Source organism: Nansenia antarctica, assembly GCF_963989245.1.
Source record: "Nansenia antarctica genome assembly, chromosome: 6".
Taxonomy (NCBI): domain Eukaryota; kingdom Metazoa; phylum Chordata; class Actinopteri; order Argentiniformes; family Microstomatidae; genus Nansenia; species Nansenia antarctica.
The window spans coordinates 31,143,350-31,158,349 of NC_137676.1; the positions used below are offsets into that span (position 1 = coordinate 31,143,350).

General features: G+C 50.2%; 1 protein-coding gene across 2 annotated transcripts in view; it reads right to left on the bottom strand.

The window, feature by feature from the left end:
- The window catches only part of acot7 (acyl-CoA thioesterase 7), a 116,350-nt gene that overhangs the window by 77,179 nt on the left and 24,171 nt on the right, over window positions 1-15,000 (bottom strand). For both annotated transcript variants that reach the window (XM_080533910.1, XM_080533909.1), the window contains exon 3: window positions 13,924-14,080. In XM_080533910.1, coding sequence (XP_080390036.1) covers window positions 13,924-14,080 — 157 coding nt within the window. The remainder of the gene's footprint in view (window positions 1-13,923; window positions 14,081-15,000) is intronic.

The window sequence follows — 15,000 nt, forward strand, 5'->3', positions numbered from 1 at the left end:
TTAGATAGCCTGTCACACAATGCATTCTAGGTAAAATAAGATACACTTGTATTCATAGCTTTCAGTCACGTGGTTTCTTCCCTAGCAACCACCAACCTGACGGGCAAAAAGTATCATAGCAACATCGCTCAACATGGCTGCCTACTATTTAGACCACCTCACTCATGAAGAACTATCAAGATACACGACGGTGATAGGAGTGGAGGATTGACACCATTCAAATAGTGTTGGATTCCCTGTCTTCTACTCTATCCGGACACGTTGGAATTATTTTCCTAACCCCCGGAGAATCAAAGTTATTGACCTGCAAAGGGTGCCTCCTTGACCGGCTTTTCCCGTGAATAACACCGGTTATGGAGATGGTACAAACATAAGACTATTATTGCTAAATTCACCATCAGTATACGGTCATTTTGAGCCCTTAACCACCGCGCTGACACCCCGAGAAAATATACTTTTAATATGAAACTCGATCAACCGGGCGTTCACCGGCTGCTGGACGAAACTCCCAACTCCCGCTGTCAGCGAGGCGAGGGAATATTTATATCCGGGAATTAGCTCCTTGCTGTGTCCACGGTGATAGGAGTGGAGGATCGACTCCATTCAAATAGTGTTGGATTCCCTGTCTTCTACTCTATCCGGACACGTTGGAATTATTTTCCTAACCCCCGGAGAATCAAAGTTATTGACCTGCAAAGGGTGCCTCCTTGACCGGCTTTTCCCGTGAATAACACCGGTTATGGAGGTGGTACAAACATAAGACTATTATTGCTAAATTCACTATCAGTATACGGTCATTTTGAGCCCTTAACCACCGCGCTGACACCCCGAGAAGATATACTTTTAATATGAAACTCGATCAACCGGGCGTTCACCGGCTGCTGGACGAAACTCCCAACTCCCGCTGTCAGCGAGGCGAGGGAATATTTATATCCGGGAATTCGCTCCTTGCTGTGTCCACGGTGATAGGAGTGGAGGATCGACTCCATTCAAATAGTGTTGGATTCCCTGTCTTCTACTCTATCCGGACACGTTGGAATTATTTTCCTAACCCACGGGAAATCAAAGTTATTAACCCGCAAAAAGTGGGTTTTGCCCGTGGGTTTTGCCCGCAAAAAGTGCCTTTTGCCCGTCAGGTGGGCGTTTCCACTATGCTGTGACGTCACATGAAAGCTATGAATATAATAACACTTGACAGAAAAAAAAACAGGGCGGCCGAAACAGCTCCACCTAGCGGCAGAAGATATGAGAGATCAACTCAATTTTCTTCTGCTGAAAACGTATGTATATTATACAGTATTGGAGGAATATAATGTGGAGAAAAGTATACTGCTTAGCAGTTTTAACCTGTGAAGTAGTTCACCGCACTGGAGTTACAGTGTTAGCTAGCTACTAGCCCTGACTCGTTGCCATAGCAACACAGCTCTTAAGTCAAGCTTAGCCAGGGGGGAAGGTGGCTAACTTTCTAACCTCAAAATAAGTCAGTCTTATTTGTTATGCAATAGGCAGTCTTAATTAGACTGGTCTAACCTGAGAATATAAGACTAGTCTAAGGCTTAGACCAGTCTTAATCTATGTTTATGAGAATATAAAACTAGTCTAATCTTTATGCAACCGGCCCCTGGTGTTAATGTACTGTACATCTGCTGATGATATACACACACACACACACACACACACACACACACACACACACACCTCCTGGGAATGAGAGCTTCATTATATGTTTCCTACTTATGAAGGCTCACCCCCCCCCCCCCCCCCTCGCTGGAAAGACCCCAGCACAGAGGTGTCTTTGGCAGTGCCTGTACAGAGCTACGCCAGCTAGCTCCCCTCCACCTGCCACGCTGCTGCCCCCCCCCCCCCCCCCCCCCCCCCCCCCCCCCCGCCCCGACCTGCTCCCACCACACCAAGAACAAGAACAAGAAGGAAAAACCCTGTTGCTGTAGCAACGGCCGCCTGGGGTTACCTCTTTTGTTTCGTCTTCTACCCCCCCCCCCCCCAACACACACACACACACACCACCCTTCTCTCTCTCCTCTTTCTCCTCTTTCCTCTCTTTCCTCTTCTCTTATTTGACTTATGGTTCTCTTGCTTTGAAATCTCTCTCTCTCTCTGTTTCTTTTTCTCTTTAATCGCCCCCCCCCTCTCTCTCTCTCTGTTTCTTTTTCTCTTTAATCGCCCCCCCCCCTCTCTCTCTCTCTGTTTCTTTTTCTCTTTAATCGCCCCCCCCCCTCTCTCTCTCTCTCTCTCTCTCTCCCTCTTTTTTTCAGATTCCTGATTCGTTATTGATCTTAATGTGTGCTGGCAGAGAGAGAGAGAGAGAGAGAGAGAGAGAGAGAGAGAGAGAGAGAGCGGACAGGTCGATTATGACGCTGATCACGGAGTCGCTAGACGGAGGTAGGAGGTCAGTTACTCTTCTCTCTGTGATGGAGTGGATTTTCTTTTAAGTCTATGCATAAGCCAGCTAAACTTTCCACCCCCTTCCCCATACGACCCCCCCCCCCTTCCTCTTCAGTAGATCAGTCCGCCTTAATGCCTCGTCACTACACTCCACAACTACCCTAGCTTCAGTTCCAGAGCGTCACGTCCCCTACAGTGCAGACAGTCGACAGCTGACTGATACAGTAGGAACGGTTTCCAGGACGTAGCTCAGAACGGACACACACGAATATCTATATCCGTGTTCATAGTGACCTCTAGCAGGTCAAGATGAATTAAGGCCGGACAGTATTTCAGCAGGTATATGTTGACTGACAACTTGTTGTGGACTCAGAGGTTGATGGTATGCGATGAATTCGACTGGATAGTCTCTATGCTTTCAACACTGCATAACAAGATAACGATTGGCCTTTTGGCCGAGATGTGACATTGTGATTGTACCTGCACCTGTTCTGGTCCCAGATCTGATCAGAGCACAGTTCAGTGAAGGATGGGATGTCATTGGACCTGGTACCCTGGTGGTTGTCAACTAGTGTTCTCCACGTCGTCTTGTCAAGATGACATTTCAGGGTCACGAGATCATGTCGGGTCGCACCATGGCACCATTCGGCTGTGTGTGTGTGTGTGCGTGCATGTGCATGTGCATGTGCGTGTGCATGTGCGTGTGTGTGTGTCTGGGTTAGGGTTTTCCAACCATGTTAAACCATGTTGTTACTTGTTAGAGCCCAAGGGTACCAGGTCCAATGACATACAACATGACACCAAGAAGACATCTTTACAGCTGCCAATGTCACACAACACAAATCGATTGACCAAAACAAAAGTCAATTCAACACTGAATCCTTTTCTTAGAGCGCTAACCCAGAGGTGCAGACTGGAGAACCTGCATTACTATACTATATTCAAATGTAAGGCACAATAGGCAACAGCTAATGTTTACACTAAGAATGTTAATATGCTGATTGGCATTCTGCTGCTATCACTTATTCTATTATTGACGCTCTGGCACTACTTATTGACGCTACGTTACATTGTTGATTGTTGTCTTAGGGTTGCCACCCGTCCCTTAAAATACGGAATCGTTCCGTATCTGACAGTTAAAAGATGCGTCCCGTTTTGAACCAATACGGAACGCTGTTGGTTCCGTATTTTCAATCCACCCGCATTGCGTGATTCCTCCAATAAGCTGCACGTAATGGCGCTTTTCCACTACAGGGCCAGCCTCGGCTCGGCTCGGCTCGGTTCTTTAGCTACCCTTCACGAGCAGGAACTACAGGGCCGAAAGGTACCTTTTTGCCAGGCTGCGTGTGACGTATGACACTGCACACCGTTGATTGGTCAATGGAAATCGTCATCCCATGTTCATAGATTTCTTCGCTAACCGCCATCTTTAAATACCACAACAGATTTCGCTCTCGGAAAATGTCACTTACTGTTTCTGTAATAACGTATTATTAAAGATTAGGAAAATTATGATAACCATCGTATTATCTTAGTTTAATGTAATTTCAATGCATCATATAACTTTTATTTACAACAAGCATAACAAAAAAAACGCTATTATGGCGATGTCCTGTGCCTATGCTGTTCCTCAGTCCAGCGGCAGTCAAATGCCGGTAGATTCACGTCTTGCTCCCTTTAACACGTGTTGGCGTTTCCCTGGTTGCGAGATCTAAACTATTAGAACTGAAAGCGGCAGGTAACAGGCACGTAACATCCATATGCTGTATATATAAATAAATATATTTGACTACCAGCAAGACACCGGAGCACTCGTATCTATAACAAACGTCCGCTTGATTGTATGAGCCCCGCGTCAGTCAGCCTTTCCGTAGAAATACATCGCTCCATTATATATCTAACGTTACATGTTTTAAGGCTGATCTGTGCATGATAGTGCTGCATTATATTGATCTATTTATATCGATCGATTCTTGCCAATTCCTTATTACCAGTGGAAAGGGGGAAGGCTTAAACACTTTGAATGGAATAGATAGGACTTTCCGTTCAATGGAGGAAGCATGATACTCGCGAGTTCATCCTCCCTCCTCGCTTTTCCCCCCGTTGATGTATTAAACAATCTAAGCAATCTAATCAGAGCAGTTGTTATTATGTAATGTTATTGATGGATGTGCCATTTTTGATGGAGAGCAGTGAGCGGATGACTGGATGTGAGCATGTATTTGACTAATGTCGATAGATTCGCGTCTTGCTCCGAAACCGGAGCTGCCGGCAGCAGACAGGATTTTACAGCGTTCCTTCAAACTATCGTAATTCATGAACTATATGCCCAATCTAAAAAATTCAAACAGTTTCTGAAAGCAGAGAAGTTGCACTTTTTGAACAGTTGGCTTATGAACAGTTTAGGCTTATTACGGTAGTTCACCAACAAAAAAAAGCACAGCGCTCAACGTGTCAGGAGAAATAAAAATAGAATCGGGGCTTTAACACATGTCGGCATTTCCCTGGTTGCGAGATCTAAACTAGTCTACTAGAACTGAAAGCGGCAAGTAACAGGCACTTAACGTTACATGTTGTAAGGCTGATCTGTGCACGATAGTGCTGCATTTTGACATAATTCTTATCGCATTTCCCCCCGCTGATCTGTATAGCGGGGGGAATCTTATGACACGTAACTCCTCCTACAGTCCCGGGTCTTTCCTGTATAGTGGAAAACGTCTCGTACCCAGAACTGTTCAAAAGCGTGCCGAGGCGAGCCGTGCTGAGCCGTGCCGTGCCGGTCAATGGAAAAGCGCCATAAGTCTTAGAACGTAGCAAGCAGTGTTGCCAGATTGGGCTACTTTTGGTCACACTGGACGGGTGGATTCGGCAGCTTTTAGACTGGTTGGGCTGGAAATGGTCAATTCCGTCTGGCAACCCTGGTAGCAAAATATGTGCATGTACGTATCTGGTAGCCTGGTACTTTCAAATCGCAAGTTGTTGTCTGTTCTCTTTTTCGGGGTGATGGAGGAGAGATTGGCAGTGAAATATCCATGATGGGACTTTGCTCATCATCCTCCGTCCTCACACTCATGTTTTCCCCGCTCCATTAATCTTCTGTTATTCAACACGAGTGTGAAAACGGATTGTATCCTTTATCTCAGAGACACTATGGCATACCGTTTCTAAAATTCACTTAATATTCACTTAATTTGGGTGAGATGATAGGCCTACTTTGCAACTTTACAGTTTTGGTAACTGTTTTTTGTTTCTCTACTGTAACATAATATAACATTGTTATTATTATTATTATTATTAAATACAATGTACAATACAAATACAACAATTGGGGGTCCCTCAAAAAAAAAATGGCCATCAGTCCCAAAGGCCTCATTCGGACCCAGGAAAAACCCTGGTATGTCCTGTATAACATGATAGCCATCTATGAGCAATGCACTGTATATAAGATGATGATCAAGGGTCTTTCTGCTGCTGACCAAGGGGCTGAGTCCTGTTGATGGGGCCCAATTTTCTTTTAGACTCTGTAGGCTACTGTATTTGTTTATTAAGACTTACATAAATATGATATATTGTCTGAATTTGTCTTGCACTGTCTGAATTTGTCTAGCACTGGCGCCCCCACCCCGCCCTTGGGCCCGTGGTGGTCGTGGTCCCGAGGAGCGGGGCCCCTACTGCGAGGAGTGTCCCTTATTTCTCTGACTGAAAGGTGGCAACCCTAGTTGTCTATATCCTGCTTATTCTTATTGATTGTTGTTTGATATCCTGCTTATTCTATGACTGATTTTGATTTGGTATTTCTACTGTAATGCCAATGCCTATTTGAACCCGTACCCAAGAATTGTGTTACGGCTGGGCCTCCACACACACCCTCCCCCGCCCCCACAGCTCGAGCACAGCGTGCTCTCCGCCGCAGGTGAAGCTCGTTCCCCTTAATTGGATGGTTATCCAGCCACAGCCAGACCAGCACACCTGTCTCCACTCCCAATCAACCCTCTGGCTACATCTACCCTGGACTCCCATTCATTCATGGTCAGTTCTTCCCTAAGAATGGCCTGGCAAGTATCCTTTATTACCAGTCGTGTACTTTGCTCTTGTTACTATTTTTGTGATATACAAATTCCCTTGTGCTTTTTTGGACGACACGAGGGACCGGGCACCACCTCCCACCCCTGGATCCGGGCCGACGGCTATCCAAGCCCAGGGGAAGGTCCTCGCTGAACACGCTCACCTCCTCCACGAGGCCGCTACCGCGTGCCAGGCCCTGAACACTGGCCTTGCAGCTCAGGAGGCTAACCAGGAGCACCGAGCCACCCAGATGCAGCACCTCATCACCACGACCCAGGCGCTTACGGTACAGGTGGCTGCGCTCGCAGCTTCTGCCCCCCCCCCTGCTCTTCCAGATCCTGTCCAGCTACCGGCACCACTAACTGGACAGCCACGGGAGCCCCACCTAGCCAGCCCCCGCCCCTTCGACGGAGCCTTCGCCCAGTTCCGAGGCTTCATCCTACAATGTGAATGAATTTTTTCACATCAGCCCAGCCAGTTCTGGTCACAGGCAGCCCGTGTGGCGTTCATCACCAACCTCACCACCGGCGACGCCCTGAATTGGGTCCAGGCCATCCTCTGCGCCCGCCCTGACCTGTTCGGTGACTATACTGCCTTTCTCACCGAGTTCAAGAGGGTTTTCGATCACCCCACTGCAGGACAGGAGGTCGGGGCGCGACTGATGACCCTCCACCAGGGGAACCGGACAGCTGCGGCCTACTCTACTGAGTTTCACACCCTGGCAGCCGGAAGCGGGTGGAATGACAGGGCACTGCGATCTGCTTTCCGCCAGGGGCTGAGTGAGGCCATCAAGGACGAGCTCGTCCGGGACAAGCCCGCCACCCTGGACGAACTAGTGGCCCTAGCCATCGATGTTGACGAGCGCTCCCTGGAGCGTCGGAGAGAGAGAGGGCGCCACCAGACCAGCTCGCCACGTCTCCAAGACCCCATCCTCACAGACAACCCCTCCTCTGCACGGGAGTCGACCTGCACCCCCTCCACTGGTGAGGAGCCTATGCAGCTTGGTCGAACCCGCCTCACCATGGCGGAGAAGGAGAGAAGAAGGGTCCAGGGGCTGTGCCTCTACTGTGGGGAGAAAGGGCACCTCCGTGACACCTGCCCGTCCCTGCCAAAAGGGTAGGCTCACCCGAAGGGGGAATCCGGGTGAGCTGTGTCTCTCACTCCCCACCAACCACCAGCCCAGCCAGGTTCTCTGTCACCCTCTCCTGGCAGGGTCATAACCTCACTGTCGAGGCCATCATCGATTCGGGGGCAGACGAGAACTTTATGGATGCCCAGCTGGCCCGCTCAGCTGCCGTTCCCCTCGTTGCTCTAGAAACCTCCCTCGCCGTCTCAGCCCTAGATGGACACAACCTGGGGGCCTCTCACCCACCTCATACACCCCTCTCCTTGACCGTCCCCGGGAACCATGTGGAGGAGATTCGGTTTTACATCCTCAAGACCCCCCAGTCCCCGCTCATCCTGGGACGACCGTGGCTCGAGCTCCACATCCCCCATGTCAGCTATGGTGAGGGACGCATCCTGAGCTGGAGTACCTCCTGTTACGCCCGGTGCCTCCGTGCCGCCCATACCCCCTCATCGCCTCTGCTTCCCCTGATCTCTCCTCCATCCCAGAGGTCTACCACGACCTAGGAGAGGCCTTCAGTAAGGAGCGTGCTCGCACCCTGCCCCCTCACCGGCCCTACGACTGTGCCGTCGAGCTCCGCCCTGGCAGCAAACACCCAGTCAGTCGTCTCTACAACCTTGCCCCCCAGGAGAAAGCAGCCATGGACACCTACATCTCCGACTGCCTGGCTGAGGGGCTCATCCGTCCATCACACTCCCCGGTGGCAGCGGGGTTTTTCTTCGTAAAGAAGAAGGATGGAACCCTCAGGCCATGCATCGACTACCGTGAGCTCAATGCCATTACCATCCGGAATACCTATCCTCTTCCCCTCATGAGCTCCAACTTTGAGCCCCTCCTTGGGGCCACCATCTTTACAAAGCTGGACCTCCGGAACGCCTACCATCTGGTCCGGATTCGTGAGGGGGACGAGTGGAAGACGGCGTTCAAGACCCCCCGTGGCCACTATGAGTACCTCGTCATGCCCTTTGGTCTCACTAACGCCCCCTCCGTCTTTCAGGCCCTCATGAATGACGTCCTCAGAGACATGCTGGACATCTTTGTCGTCCTCTACCTGGATGACATCCTGGTGTTCCCCAGGAACCCTGAGGAGCACGTTCAACATGTCCGCCTAGTCCTCCAGCGCCTACTGGAGAATCGCCTTTTCATTAAGGCTGAGAAGTGCTCTTTCCACGCTCACTCTGTGGAGTTCCTGGGGCTCATCGTGGAGGGTGGGTTGACTCGCCCTGACCCCAAGAAGACTCGGGCCGTCGTCGAGTGGAGCCAACCTACCACCCGGAAACAGCTGCAGTCCTTCCTCGGCTTCGCCAACTTCTACCGGCGATTCATCCGGTACTTCAGCCGGGTAGCCGCCCCCGTCACGGCCCTCACCTCCCCCCTGCGCCAGTTCACGTGGACACCCGCAGCCAGCGCTGCCTTCAGTGACCTGAAGAGGCTCTTCACCTCGGCGCCGGTCCTAGTCAATCCAGACCCCTCTAGGCCCTTCATTGTGGAGGTGGACGCCTCAGACACGGGCGTCGGTGGCGTGCTCTCACAACGGTCGGATGACCAGACCGTGCACCCCTGCACCTTCTACTCCCGCCGTTATACCCCCGCCGAGGCCAACTACGACATCGGGAACCGCAAACTGCTGGCGGTGGTGGAGGCGTTCCACGAGTGGCGGCACTGGCTGGAGGGCACAGAGCACGCCTTCACCGTCTGGTCGGACCACAAGAACCTAACCTACATCAAGTCGGCCAGGCGGTTGAACTCCCGTCAGGCACGCTGGGCCCTGTTCCTCGGGCGGTTTAACTTCCACCTCACGTTCCGTCCGGGCTCCCTGAACGCCAAGGCTGACTCCCTTTCTCGGCTTCATGCCGCAGAGGAGGAACCCACCACTCCTGACACCATCATTTCATCCTCCCGGGTCGTTGGAGTGGTCACCCTGGAAATCGAGGCGGTGGTCAGAGCTGCCCAGCGCACCCAGCCAGATCCCCGAACTGGTTCCCCCGGTCGCCTCTTCGTCCCGGACGCCGTCAGGACCAAGGTGATGCAGTGGGGCCACGCCAGCCGCTTCGCCTGCCACCCTGGGGCCCTACGCACCCAGTCCTTCCTGCGCCGGCGGTTCTGGTGGCCCACCATGGCCGCGAACGTCAGGGAGTTCGTCTCGGCCTGCCCTACCTGCGCTCGCAGCAAGGCATTCCACCGGCCGCCATCGGGACTGCTGCAGCCTCTACCCGTGCCCGGTCGACCGTGGTCCCACCTTGCCATGGACTTCGTGACCGGCCTTCCCCCGTCTCTGGGCAACACGGTCATCCTCACCATCGTGGACCGCTTCTCCAAGTCTGTGCGGTTGGTGGCTCTGACAAAGCTACCGACCTCGGCGGAGACGGCGGAGCTACTCACCACCCACGTCTTCCGCCTTTACGGGCTTCCCCAGGATGTGGTTTCCGACCGTGGTCCCCAGTTCACGTCCAGGGTGTGGCAGGCCTTCTGTTCGGGGATTGGGGCCACGACCAGCCTCTCCTCCGGCTACCATCCCCAGACCAATGGGCAGGCGGAGAGAGACAACCAGAGCCTGGAGTCGGCGCTCCGCTGCATGTCCTCCCTCCCTCCATCCTCCTGGAGCAAGGACCTACCCTGGGTGGAGTACTCATTGAACGCCATGGTCAATGAAGCCACCGGCCGGTCCCCCTTCAAGTGCTCCTTGGGGTACCAGCCACCCCTGCTTTCTACTCAGGAGGGCGAAGCGTCAGTACCTTCGGTCCAGGCACACTTCCTTCGCTGTCGTCGGGTCTGGACCTCCGTACGCTCAGCCTTGCTTCGGGCCACCGCCCGAACCACCCGGAGCGCCAACCGTCGTCGCACTCCAGCTCCTGAGTACCAGGTTGGCCAGAGGGTCTGGCTCTCCACGGCTGATCTCCCCCTCAATGTCTCCTCCCGGAAGTTGGCTTCGAGGTACATCGGCCCCTACGCCATCGACCGGGTCATTAACCCCGCTGCCATCCGGCTGGTCCTCCCTCACTCCCTCCGTCGGATCCACCCGGTGTTCCACGTCTCCCGGGTAAAGCCCTATGTCACCAGCGACCTAATGCCACCAGCCCCTGCACCGCCCCCTCCTCAGTTGGTGGATGGTCACCCCCAGTGGACAGTGAGGAGACTCCTGAAGGTTCGTCGCTGTGGTCGGGGTTTCCAGTACCTGGTTGACTGGGAGGGATATGGGCCAGAGGAGCGGAGCTGGATTCCCCGGTCCCAGATCATGTCCCCTGTCCTCCTCAGGGACTTCTATCGGGCCCACCCGGATGCCCCGGGCCGGTCGCCAGGAGGCTCCCGCTCGGAGGGGGGTCATGTTATGGCTGGGCCTCCACACACACCCTCCCCCGCCCCCACAGCTCGAGCACAGTGTGCTCTCCGCCGCAGGTGAAGCTCGTTCCCCTTAATTGGATGGTTATCCAGCCACAGCCAGACCAGCACACCTGTCTCCACTCCCAATCAACCCTCTGGCTACATCTACCCTGGACTCTCATTCATTCATGGTCAGTTCTTCCCTAAGAATGGCCTGGCAAGTATCCTCTATTACCAGTCGTGTACTTTGCTCTTTGCTACTATTTTTGTGATTTGTATTTTTCCCATATACAAATTCCCTTGTGCTTTTTTGGATGCGCACATACCTTTTGTACTGGCCTACCGTAGAGACTTACCCTGTTTCTCTGTTCCTCTACAGCCCACGCCAGCCACTACCCCCAGCCCGCCAGACTGAAACCCTCGGACTCATCATCTCCGTTTTTCCACCCCCCTACACTGTAAATAAATACCCTACGGGGCTAACACTGTATTCTGCAGGGTTTCCGTTAACCGGTAATTACCGGTCTTTGTCCGATAAAATCTGTTGAAGTCCGACATATTTAAACCTCTTCGGTCATAATGTCCGGTGAAAATAACCGCTAAACCCAGTAGCCCATTCGGCGGTAACCCGCCCCATCTGGCAACCCTGTCTCTCAACGGCGCGAGTAGTTTAGTCAGTTCATTTAGTTTGATCTAGTCTAAATAAAACCACTGCAGTGACCGGAGTCAAGGTTATTGTTCTGCGTGTTTTGGATGTGCTAGAGCACAGTGAATGACCACCGAGGGCCGTGAGATGCGGCTAGTAAAGGACGCTAGCCATCTCAACCCCGTTCATTGATTGAGCCTGCCGTGCCCGTTCCAGCCCTGAGTCGGGAGAAGTACTACGGGAGTAGTGCGCTACTATCGACAACCTGGGCTACTGGTACCATTAATTAGGATTGATTAGATTAGGTTGACAATACCACACTACATTTGAGTTTATGTATATCAATGTTATATATTTGTGTATGTTTTATCTTTATGTATTAAATGTTATAATTGTTCCACATTTGAGACCTGTCTTCCCCCCACTCAGTTATTCAGTCGGTGTCCATCATTTTAGTTCAATTTAGTCTATCTATAGTGTTAGAGTTTAATTTGTGCCACTAAGTTGAAATAGTCCACGGGTGTGTACCCCCCCCGATACATCCTCCTCATTCTCATACTCCCGAGTCCGAGAAAGTATGATTTGACAGGCAGCTAGACTTAATGCCTTCCCCATCAGCGAGACGTGGTTATAGAATTGACGTTGTTTTATTGATAAAAAGGGTAAAACTGGAAAGAGAATATAAAAAACGTACATTACTGTCGTGAAACTATTTAACACACTTCAGTTAACGTAATGTGGAGTCCGTTCATTGATCGATCGATGCAGTCCGTTCAAATAGCCATCAAAAGCTAAACTAGGCATACTTAAAATTACCAATTACATACTCAAATCCCATTAATGCAATTGAAATAAACATCTTAAAGTAGCCTACAGTCGTAATTCAAAGTAGCAAAGGTGACTAGGCTGCCCAGTGTGGCGCGCGTGCAGCCCTGGACATATTATGCCATAGTAGCGCATGCGAATCATGAAAGCCTATAATATAGTTCGCGATCTAATCGTATCGGATGAGAATTTAAATAGACATTAAATGGCATAGGCCTATATAGGCTACACAACAGCTAATCACCGCGACAAACACCTATATTATATTCTAATATGATGACCGGAATTTCTCCCGTTTGTCCGACACATTGAAATCTTCCCGGACACGTTGACCGGCACCACATTTTTCTAACGGAAACCCTTTCTGCCTCCGGTGCCGTGTCCTTGAGCCCCCTAACTACCGTGGCATAACAAATTGTACTCCTTGTATCCGTACATCGATGTAATAAAAGCAATTCTGATTCTGATTCTAATCTATGACAGCTAATCTATACTACATATTGTAGTACCAAGGCAGTGTCACCAGTCTAACTTGCCCAATACAAACCAAATCAATGCTAACAAAGAACATACTGTATATGAGATAATAGAAGTAGACTGTAAATGAAACCAAGTGTCATTTTCAGTTTCAATTCCGGTGCATGTTCCACAGCAGCAGGAGAGGCGGCTGAATTTTCTTTCAAGAATGTTTGTCAATGCTGTTCTGGCTTGTGATAGACTGCCCTCTAGTTATCTACACACTGTACAACATAATGATGTCATCAATTAACTCTTTAAAGGCTCATTGAGAACGGCAAAATGTTTCCCATGTGGAAATCAAAGCCTACAACCGCATAGCTGCAATCAGACCCGAACCATTACTACGCCTTATCTACCTGACTAGCGACCAATGATCTTTGGTTGAACATTTCATACATTCATTACTGATTAAAGGGATCGGGTCATCAAAAGACATGGATTTTCTACTTACAATCCCTGTAATCAATTCACCAAGACAGTTTGGGGGAGATTGAGTTCCCTTGTATGTGTTCACATATTTGTTGGTATTAGCCTACCCATTTATTCTGAATATAGTATGTGTATTTTTTTGGGGGGGTAATGTGTGTCTAGTCTGATCACCTGTGAGGATGTTCAGAGTGAGTGTCTAGTATGATCACCTGTGAGAATGTTCAGAGTGAGTGTCTAGTATGATCACCTGTGAGGATGTTCAGAGTGTGTGTCTAGTCTGATCACCTGTGAGAATGTTCAGAGTGTGTGTCTAGTATGATCACCTGTGAGAATGTTCAGAGTGAGTGTCTAGTATGATCACCTGTGAGGATGTTCAGAGTGTGTGTCTAGTCTGATCACCTGTGAGAATGTTCAGAGTGTGTGTCTAGTCTGATCACCTGTGAGAATGTTCAGAGTGTGTGTCTAGTCTGATCACCTGTGAGGATGTTCAGAGTGTGTGTCTAGTCTGATCACCTGTGAGAATGTTCAGAGTGTGTGTCTAGTCTGATCACCTGTGAGAATGTTCAGAGTGTGTGTCTAGTCTGATCACCTGTGAGGATGTTCTCCGACATCACGTTGACCTGCACCTCCACAGAGTGTTTGGAGGCGTAGGTGATCTGGGCACTGACGTGAGCCACCTCCCCGATGAACATGGGATACAGGAAGTCTGTCCTCTCCACCCGAGCCAGGGCGGCCACACTGCGGTCCTGAGAGGGAGAGGGAGGGGGCGGGGGAGAGGGAGGGGGAGGGGGATGATAAGATATATAAATATCGATATATATCAAGATATCAGCCTCTGCAATGGATGTCCATTACAGATATTAAGACAACAATTGAACCAGATACATAAATCCATCACAGAGTAATCACGAACATTAAGGCCCAAAAAGCGCACAAATAAAGCAGGATTTCTCAATGTGTATGTACAACTGGTTATCTTAAATGAAGACTTTCTCTTAATGGTTGAGCGTCTATGTAGGAGATAGTGTTCAGCAAATGGAGTGTATTGACTTTGGGCAGGGATATCCAATGTTGCCATGCAGACAGACTCAACCCTACAGCGCCATCTAGTGAATTACAGAGGTATAACAGGGGGGAAAACGATTTTTCTCCACCACACAGCTCCTCAGATTTGTGCCAGACTTACAATCAGGGTCGGAGTGGGACTCATTTTTAGCTCTGGAGTTTCATGCCTCAGACCGGCCCACTTTAGTTCACAACCGATTACAGTATATTACAATCATGTAATTACAACCTTGGTATTTTAGTCTGTAATAGCGGACTCACTGTTCTCTACAGTCTTCTCTACATTTACAGGATGCTATGTCATGGGTTTGCTTCATTGTTCCCACACTGGTACAACAGCTCACCTGTGCCTTCTACTGTGATAGCAGCAATCCCTTGCTGGACACCACTAGGGTGACCAGGTCCCAACAAACCAAATGTGGGACAAGGAGTATGTTTGTGTGGGACAATGTGGGCCCGGACCGAACTTTAAGTGCCCCTGGTAGCATCCGCCCCCCCTGGCCGAGTTGAGAGCTATGTCTATCCAATTTTTTAAATATATATGCATTTCCATTATGTTTCCTAAAAACGTAACAAATATATAACAAATATATTTTATTTG